At 48.2% G+C, this 9,912-nt stretch overlaps 1 protein-coding gene across 1 annotated transcript in view; it reads right to left on the reverse strand.

The window, feature by feature from the left end:
• Positions 1–1,326: 1,326 nt before the first annotated feature.
• The window catches only part of RPTOR (regulatory associated protein of MTOR, complex 1), a gene marked incomplete at its 5' end in the record, with an annotated part of 92,594 nt that continues 84,008 nt past the window's right edge, over positions 1,327–9,912 (reverse strand). Inside the window, 6 exons of the mRNA XM_010294456.1 lie at positions 1,327–1,395; positions 2,936–3,065; positions 3,666–3,782; positions 6,431–6,517; positions 6,600–6,727; positions 9,809–9,912. Of these exons, the coding sequence (XP_010292758.1) occupies positions 1,327–1,395; positions 2,936–3,065; positions 3,666–3,782; positions 6,431–6,517; positions 6,600–6,727; positions 9,809–9,912 (635 nt within the window). The remainder of the gene's footprint in view (positions 1,396–2,935; positions 3,066–3,665; positions 3,783–6,430; positions 6,518–6,599; positions 6,728–9,808) is intronic.

The raw sequence follows: 9,912 nt of genomic DNA on the forward strand, positions 1-9,912 counted from the left end.
CGGCTTTGCCTACCCCTTCCCCACACCCATCTCCAGACCCGTCACGGGCTTCAAGGGACAGAAACATTCATTATTCAGCTGTGGAAGGTGTGGAAGACGGAGCAGGCTTTCCCCTAGACAGCTGGGACAAAGCCGTTTTGCTCAAAGCAGAATGACCTGCTGTCTTCTCCCCCTTTAGTGATTCTCTTGTGCTCAGACCACGTGTGGTTACACGCCCAGTTCTGCAGGGACAGACAAGCCACAGCCACGTCCACACAATGTGTGCAGCTGCATACACACGGCAGCAAGCGTGCAAATTCTCCTGACCATCACCTCGCTGAATATTAGCACACCGGAGCGAGACAGAAGCCCGTGGCTTGACCCTGGAGCCTCCCTCGCTGGCTGGGCAGAGCTCCCAGGCTGTCAAATGTGTTTGTGGAGTTCACTGTGAGCAGAAGGACAGTGACTGCAGAAGTAACAGTGACTGAGATACCCCAGACCTCCCCACCAGCACCGTGTGCTTGGGTGGAAAGTGGTTACATGAGTGACTTGCTCCAGGCTTGTTGGGACATTAGAGATGTCCGTTTCCTTTTTCCTTCTTCTTCCTCTATGTGCAACCTTATGGTACAGGGGCATCCCGCTCTGCTCCTGCCATCTCCTCAAGCCCCTTTCCTCAGGATCCCTGCCTCCCCTTGCCACCATGCCACTTTCTGTCTCTGCTTCCACTGGAGAGGATGCTGCAGAGGACAAGGTCATGCAGAGGAGATGCTTTCCTGCCTCCCTCGCCCATGCTCAGGCAGTGCAGGAGCATGTATGTTGTTCTGCAGATGGACAGCTCTGGTCTCGCTGCCCCGTCGGAGGAATTGCTGTTTGGCACAGGGTAGGCAGCAGCTGGAGGGTCCCGCGGTCTGGTTGAACGCACAGAGCTGTAGGTGAGTCCTGACCTCAGTCCTTAAAGCAACCTACGCTCCAGCAAAACGAAGAAACAAAGACTAGAACAGAAAGCCCTTTTCAAGGGTATTGCCTCATCCAGTCCTTCCAAGCTCAGGAGCCGTGTTTCTAACAGAGAAGCCAACCACTGGAAACAAAAATAAAACGTTCATTTTCTGTAGCTTTTAGAGGATATAGCTGGAAAAAAACCCAAAAAACAAAATCAAAAAAGGAGATTGTCTCTCTTCCCCTTGTCAGAATCATCAGTAGCTAAGTCAGAAAAAAAATGTTCAAGTTATGGGTTGCAGCAGCAGCCAACACTAAACATTCAAGTCGATAATTTCACTATGTACATTACAGGGGAGACATGGCCCTGCCCGCTGGGACTCCCTTCTCCAGTGCCGCTGCCACGAGCCGTTATCTGATCCGCTTCTCCACTGAGTACACCGAGATGTAGTAGTCATTGCTTCCGACTGCCAGATGAGGCTGTGGGAAGAGCAAATTGGGGAGAAACGTACAGGTGTCATGCAGTAATGAGAGGCACATCGCAGGCAAAATGGTAACGGTCGACATTTTCAGCAGTAACACCCAGATGCTCGAAAGCTCTTAAGTGCATCTGCCAACGCAGCTCTGACGACATTTCTGCCAGCACCTACATTGTCTCAGCGAGTTAAATGCCCATTGCAGCCAGAGGGAAAAATTATGGCGACTATTAGTTGCCAACCGCTAACATAATTTTTCTAAATGACTGCAAATCTGCTAGTTAGGAACAGTCGCTTGGACTGAAAATTAGCATTCCCTCCACTGAGAGGCCCAGGAACAATTCCAGCTGTGGAGACCCGGGCTGGACATGGCTTTGTTTGTTTGCTTATTTAAAGAGCAAAACATTGCCAATGATTAGCCTCTTCTTTCTCCGTCCCCCAAACTGCAGACAGCAGAATCGCTGTTCAGCTTTCTGCGAGCAGCTTTTCAAAACTGAGGGGGACACCAGCTTTCTTTTAACCTTGGTATCTTCAGGATGCAAAATGCATATAACCTAGACAGGAAAGCTGCCTTCCCTCTCCCTGCCCAGCTAATACCAAATCACAGCGTAGCACAGCTCTTCTCTCCGCCAGGCCCTTTATCATTCCCACTGCTCTTTCCCATTACACATTAAATATTTGCGTTCCGATGTGCAGGTTTCTAAAATAACTCTCTGTCTAAATGCCGCCTTTAACCTCCTCCTGTTTTTCCTATCCATTCACATTGTTTTCTTAGGCTCTCAATCTCCTTCATTTATGCTCGTCTCTGGGTGAGCAGAAGTCCATAATGCAGATGGGCACCTGCCTCCTAATTAAGTAGCAACCAGATTCTCTTTCTAACGACTACTGCAGAGCCACCTCAGCTGTGACATATTCCAAAATTTCCTTTTGACTCTGATTCATTCTAGACTTTATCAGCTTATGCCTTTAATTTTTGCAGTTCTCTCATTTTTCTGAAGTGCAGTTTTTCTACTGCACAGCATCAGGTCTTCCTCAAGCCTTACATAATGCGGCGTAAAAGCAGCCCCCGAGCCACAAGGGTGAGCCTACCGTCTGAAAGAGAAGAGCCACGGAATAAGTAAGCACATGAAGTTTTATGTGCTGAAGTGAGAGACCGCACCTCTCCAGTCCGCTCCAGGCAAATTCACCTTGGACAACTTCTGTGGCAAGAACTACAGAGCTAAGCCAGGCTGCAGTCCCAGAGTGATGGGAAGAAATGGGAACCGTATATCAAGTTGATCCACAAGTAAAAAGGGCTCAGCCCTTGGCAGTCCTGTTCTAGTGGTAGGTGCACATCACAAACCAGTGCAGCGGCAGCACTGCCAGCATCGTCATCTGCAACAGCTCGGAGGACACCAAAGGACCTGGGGCTCAAAGCATCCTCAGAAGACGAGGTTGGGGCAGCACCTCTCTGTGCCAGAGGAGTCTCTGTGCCTTTCTCTCTTTCAACACAGACATTAACCAAGAAATGCAAATTCCAAAACCCAAAAAGAAAGAATACAGACCCAGTGAGGATGGAAAGCCAGGCAGCTGATGGCCCCAACTCTTTGTCCCATAAAACCATCGTAGTATTTGATATTGTTGATCAGCTCCCCATTTCCATTGTAGATTGCAGTGAACTGATTCATTGAGCCACTGGAAGGGAATGAGGAGAACATGGTGTCACCGAGAATGCCTGTGGTAATAACAATATTGTTGCCGACAGCCCCCTTTTCAGCTGTGTCAACTGAGCTGTTCGTCAGACTAGTGTGCAACGAGTTCTTGTAAAGGCGAGGAGACTGACTTTAACTGTACCATGGCAACCTCAGCACAGAGATATTTCCAGAAAGGCTTTAACCACAGTTACCTGTTACACTGCAGGACTGAGACAGAAAACATGAAGAGCTGATGCACACACACCCCGAGAGCAGATCCCCCAACCATCTCCAGGATACGTGGCTGTGGAGCAGGTCCTGGTCCCCACTCAGAAGCCAAAAATACACATGCTGACTTTGAACGGGGATCTGACATAGGAGTGTAAAACCGCACACCGTCACTAAGTCACCAGCGCAGAGGTTTTATTAATGCATGTAAAGGATAAAATTCGTGAGCTGCAGACATAGGAAAGAAGCTGAACTGTTTGTGGTGAGGTTTAAACAAATAATAAAACTAACAAAAACCCATGAATGACGTCTGCAGAGCCAAATTGTCCTCTCTGTCCACTCCAAGGGTGCAGGAGATGAAACTAGAACTTACCATGCAAAGAGGTTTGCTTGCGGGTGAATGTCAAGGGCCGTCAGCCCTTTGACTATCTGAAGGACCTTCATAGACTCTGGCATCCGGGGGTCAAAGAAGCGCACGTCTCCATTTACACTGCCAACACAAGAGTTTCACAACGTCAGGCTGTTCCCAAACCAGATCCCAAAGCCCAGGAGCTCAAGCCATATGCCTGTCTGTGAGCTGACCACCTCCATCAGAAAATTAGGATAGAGAAGACACGGACCCTGGCCTCCTCCGTCAATACGGCTGAATTCCCACTGATGTCACTTATACTTGGTACCATCCACGACGCATTAAGTGCTGTGCAAACAGCTCTGCCTCTGCCCTCACGAGTGATCCATTACTACTTCTATCGCTTACAGCTCATCGCTGAGTGTAAGTGCCTTTACTGTTATGTCATACTCAATACACCAAGCTGCATGTCAGACCCAAATTCCTGCTCCTTTTCACAGTAGGAAATTGTATTAGAAAACTCAAACCAGATGGGATCTGCTGGTACCATCCATTATGCCAAATTATGGCCACAGATGCACGAGTCCTCGCTGTCCAAAGTACCCCGTGGACCAGGCGTAACAAACCCTGCTAACGCTCAGGCGATGCGTCAATCCTATTGATGACTTCGTCAGGGAAGAGACCGTGGGAGAGCAATAGTGGCAATGGCAAGATACCGTATGTATTAGATCAAGCACCTTTCAAACACAAATGATTTCTCGTTGTTAAGTGATTTCTCTGAAATACATCAGTAGAATCACGCCTGTTAGATGTGAAGAGGGTCCATCTTTTCCTACAGCCCTGGAACCGAGGACTGAGGATTTTGCTATGGTACATCTGCTCTTCTGAGCTCCTTGTAAGAGATTAAGAGACTGGCCGACTGATGTAGAGGAAGACAAACAGAAAAGTCTCTTGTGGAAATTAAATTCAAAGTCAACTCATCCGATCTTACTCTGCCGGCAGCAGTAAGGCTTTTGGCACCACAGCTTTTAAAGTGTTGTGGTTTTTTTTCCAAGTCACTGGCGGACATACAACTGTGAACTGCCCTACAGAGCTAAGAACAACAAAGGCATTACAAAGCATAATGCCTTCGGTTTCTTTACCTCTGACATATCTAACACTGATCAAACGCCTGTTACAGGGGATTACTTATATCATTACAAGAAGCTGCAACTCCAGCTGCCACATAATTAAATTCAAGACAAATTAAACTTGTGGTCGATTTAGATCCTAAAGACTGGATGGAAATATTGTCTGAAAGGGATCAAATATCCAGTAAATTCATTTAAAGCTTTGAACCTTAATAAGACTCGAAAATGGTTCTGAATGTATTGGAAGAACATGCAAGGGCTTTAAAATGGAAGTAAATTTCTGTGATGAGGGGCTACGTAGGAAAACACATCCCAGTTGAAAAACAACAGGCAACAAAAAGTCAACAACAGCCAAGCTACTAAACCAGGATATTCAGAAGGAGTTTAAGGACCTTTTCTAGCAGCACTGTCAGCTTGATAAAGCAGACCTGATGGTTGATGAGAAGCACTGTGGCGGCACTAGCGCACAGACCAAAGCGGCTGAACGCAGTACCACGTGGTGAACCAGCGCCGGGCCATCGCGCGCCGCGGGATCTGGCTTAGTCACCAGTCCTGTGTTACGAACTCCTGCCTCTGGTCCAGAGAAGCTTCTCTGAGGTTCAGAGAACTGCTCTATGAGCAATACAATGCCTTCAGGTTTTTTGGGAAATAGTTACACCAAGACCTCCTAACATTTGTTTTTCTTGGATCTTGCTGTCAGCTGAAGAGAGTGAACTGGGAGAAACCGAGAGCAAGGTGGCTTGTCTCAACAAACTGGGTCCATCTGGGATGAGACCAGATCTGTCTTTTGAAGTACAACATTTTCTTATACCTCTCCGATCCCGAGAGAAAGCACCATGTGTTGAGAAGGGCACTGAGGAGAGGGGAAAAACGAGCCTTCAGACCCAGGCTGTCCAAGTGTACAGGCCTGACCCCTGGGACTGTTGAAGGAGATTACAGAAGGGAAGATTAAAAACTCTAATATGTGAGCTCGACAAATCTGGTAGCTGCATCACATAATCCCCTTTCTGAAAATCTTAATACATTTTTGCTGGCCCATCCCCCACATCAGGAATGTTCTGAATCCCAGAAAATTATGTTTTGTTCTCACTTTGTAATCAAGAGAAAGAGCCTCTTTGTGTGCAAATAGTGGCTTTGTGACAATAAATTATATTCTGCTGTTCTTTAATGGCCAAATAAGTATATGCTGCTCTCTCCGCAGTATTTACCAGGCAGCAGAAATGGATTTATGTGTAGAAAACTGCTAGGCAGCAAAGTAATCCTGCGCAGCAATATGCCCAACAGATGCAACATCAACCTTCCTTCTCATGTTCTCTCATATGACCCCACGAAGATGCTGGCAATAAAGAAGAAAAACCGTAAGATATACTGTATCTAGCTTAGGTCTCTGGTTCATTCGATTCCTCCCTCACACGCCTCCTGACAGAGACTTCAGCAAAGATGCCTTCTTGTTTACTCTCAAACCTCACTGACAGGCTTCCAAGGAAAGCTGCTTTTTGCCTTCTGTCCACCAAGTTTGGAGCAGGAGTTAATTACTGAAGCAAATGTCAAACTAAAGATCTTTCCCCTCTCAGCTCTTGAAATACCAGAGACAGATTTTAAATAGAAAAGCAAACTGTGTTTAAGAGAAGACAGCTCAAACAGTAAAATCTCTCTTACCTGACGCTCATGATGTTGCCTTCAGGATGTTTCTGCAAGTATGCTTTCACCACCCAGGCCGTGTGCTCTCGGTAGGTCATGACACGGCTGAGGAACAAGTGGAGAAATGTTTTGAAGGGGAGGAGGAAACCCGAGGATCCCACCGAGCCTGGGAAGGACGGGTAATTACCATTCACTTAGAGCCATCCTCCTGTCGAACACGCGGATGGAGCCGTCACCCAGCCCTGCCACAATTAAGGAACGATGAGAATCACACGAGAGGCTGGTCACACAGCTGTCGGCTCCGGTGGGGATATCCTGGGGAGGAAGCACACAAAAGCCAAGCTGAGACCATGATGTGTCTTCAGGTCCAGAGCCCCAAAGAGAAGGCACTAGGGTCAAGTGCTAAACCAGATGGACGCCGTGTCCTCCTCCTCCTCCTTTTCCCCCTCCTGTAAATCAGTCCAAAACTAAACCAGGGTTCCCACCTGCCACTCAGAAGACCGTGACACTGAGACAGCATGAAGGTTTCCTTCAGGCTCTCACGACATGCGCAGAAAGGAGGGGGTGGTGACCCTGGGGACAACGGTCACTGCTGCTGCTGTGTGTTTGAGCCACAAGTCCCACCTTTCAACCCAAAGAGCCAGGCCCAAAGGAGGAATTCCAGCAAAACCAGCTTTTGCAAATCATTCAGCTTTATAAACCCAAATGAAGGCAAGGTCTACTTTGGGAAGGAGAAGTTAGTATCATTCCCTACTAAGAATATCTAATTAGTCAAAACAAATGGCCAGAGGAGTTATTTCTCCATAAAGCATCTTTGCTGAGAACAAGTTGTAAACGCCTTTGGAATGGCAGGAGGAACAGTATAGATCTGGAGAAGAGTCATATAAGACACATACGCCTGCAGAAAGCAAAAACTCGTAATGGCATATATGAAACCACACGTGCAGTATGCCATAGGTAATATCACCCGTGCACAGAAAGGTATGAAGCTGCAAGGTTGATTTGTGCATCAAATCAACACCCAAGTAAGTTCCAGGAAGTTATTTAAATGCCTCTTGCAAAAGGAGCCCTTTTTTTTTTTCTCCAGACTGTGCCAGACAAAAAACGTATTAGGCCCCTGGAAACAATAAAATGATTTTACCAGAAGGTAGCTCCCTTTACCCAGAATGGCTCCAGTTATGAAGTCCACTTCTTTCAGGGTTTTGTGTGGGGTTTTTTTTAAACACTTAGCTCCCTTCCTCCTTTCACCATTAGGACCACTGCTACACCTCCGCGGAGCCCCGGCGGTTATTGCAAATGGGCCAAGCTAAGCAGACCATGGCTGGCCCGTCTGAGCGTGACCTTCTCCTCCAGCTGCAGCCGCAGGCAGCAAGCGCTGGTGCGGCAGCTCCGCTGCTCTTGAACAGCGTCGGCGTGGACGCGTAAGCCTTAGGCGCACGACGAGCTGCCTGACTGCAACACAGCACCAGAGAATCGCGGAGCGAGCCGGTGCTGGGCCACTATCAGTCCCTGCTTTCGGACAGTGACGAGTGGATTCCGGTTATCTCATTAGATGCCAGACACTATGTGCATTAAAAAAACTCACATGGAAGAAGAGGACTGGAGCTCGCAAGGACAGCTGTGCTGGGAACACGGTCTGCACTCTTGCTCTAAGGCTGCTACTTTCCGCCTTCTTACTCGCTATAAGCCAAAGAATTGCTTGGAATAACGTCTATGCCCGTTATGAGGAAAAACATTTTCAACTAAACCGGGTAAAAACCCAGCAATGCTGAAAAAGTAGGATAACAATCAGGAGGCACACTAGAATGCATTAGCTAATTTCACACTTCAATCCTATTTTTGCCTCTGTGCATATTCACCTCTCCTGGCTGCTATTCACAGCCCCCGCTGAGCGAGGCAGCTGCTGGCTCGAGGCACCAACCTTCAGGGCTGTTCTCAGCAGCTCTTCCAACTGCCTAAACCCCGATCCTGTCTTTGAAGCAGGAACAATCAGCAGAAGTGAAAATGAAGTCCTTGCTTCTTCAGCTACATCCCAAGTGCTTCCAGAGGTACGCTTTTTGTAGTTCAAAGAGCGAGAAGGCACCTTTATTAGCTCGGATTACATAGCTTCGCTGCTCTTTGTGCTGAATTTCAGTTTTCCGGTGTTACTGAGTCAGGAAGTTTCAATCACTTGAATTTCAACACAACCAATCTTTGCCATTAAAAAAGAAACAATGTGTTTTTAGATACTTTCAGCGCAATCACTAATCATCATAATTTAAAAGATTTTCACCTCCTGAATTTTGCTGTTCCCTAATTTACATAGAAAAAATAATACGAGAAAGAAATTAAGATTAACATAGGCTTAATTATCCTGCATTGCAGGGTCAACACGTCATAATTAACGTTCATCCAAGGGTAATTAATTTCTAGAAGCTTTGAAAACTAGTCTTCCTTTTTTCTCCACCATGGTCACTCCGTTCTCATAGACCAACTGCTTCTCCTTGTAACTCCTGAGAAACTCTCATTTCATGACGACTGACATCAAGGCTTGCAGCGTCTTCTCCCTGTTACACCGCACAGAAAGCTACGTACGACTGGAATCACGCCTTCACGCTGCCGCGCTTCAGAGGCGAGGTGTGAGCACCCCGGGGCGTCCCGGCGCGCGGGTCTGCAGAGCTCCCCAGGGAGACGCGCGGACGCCGAGGGAGCTGCCGGCAGCCTCGTAGGCACCTTCATGCTTTGAGAGCCAGGCCAGGCAACACGGAGCAAACTTCTGACCCGGGTCAGACTGGCCCAAGCTGGCAACAATTTCACTGTCTGTTTTTGGCCAGCACACGGTTAGGAAAAGCTCGCGTTTCTGTCCTGCTGAGCGCTCGGGCCCCGACTCGGGAGCGGAGCGAGCAGGTACGTAAGCGCGCTCCGTGTGGACACAGCTTTCCTGAAAACAGACCTCTGGCTGGTGGCCACGAGCGCAGCATTGCTCTGCGATTAGCTCTGCGTGCGTCCCAGAGAAGCAGAGATGGTGGTAGCAGCAAGTCTGAGTGCTTCACCACCGACCCAACTCACCGCTATGTTTCCTCAAGGATTTTTACACTACTTCAGTTACACGCTAACTGGAAACCCTATCTGCGTCCTGGTGCCTGCCTCTGGATTTCGCAGCCTCGTCCTTCCCAAACAGTGCTGTGCACAGCCCAGAGTAACAGCAGCAGCTTCCAGGGAAGACCTGACACACTCTCTGAGCACGTGTGTGCCTCTCTTTATCGCGTAACACGCTCTGCAGCAGGGAAGCAGAAGCTCCAGAACCCGCCAGCTCTTCAGACGAGTCGCGGATGCTTCGGCCGTGCACGGGGTAACTCGCTGCGCGGGATGTCGTCTGGGAGGGAAAGGCGAGTGGACCAAATGCGCAGATGTTACCTGTACTTTCATTTCCCGATCTGTGTCCCAGATCCGGATTATCCTCACATCTCCCGATGTCATCAGGAGCCCAGTTTCTTGTTCCCAGTCGACTACCATTCCTG

Source organism: Phaethon lepturus, unplaced genomic scaffold (genome assembly GCF_000687285.1).
Source record: "Phaethon lepturus isolate BGI_N335 unplaced genomic scaffold, ASM68728v1 scaffold15659, whole genome shotgun sequence".
NCBI lineage: Eukaryota > Metazoa > Chordata > Aves > Phaethontiformes > Phaethontidae > Phaethon > Phaethon lepturus.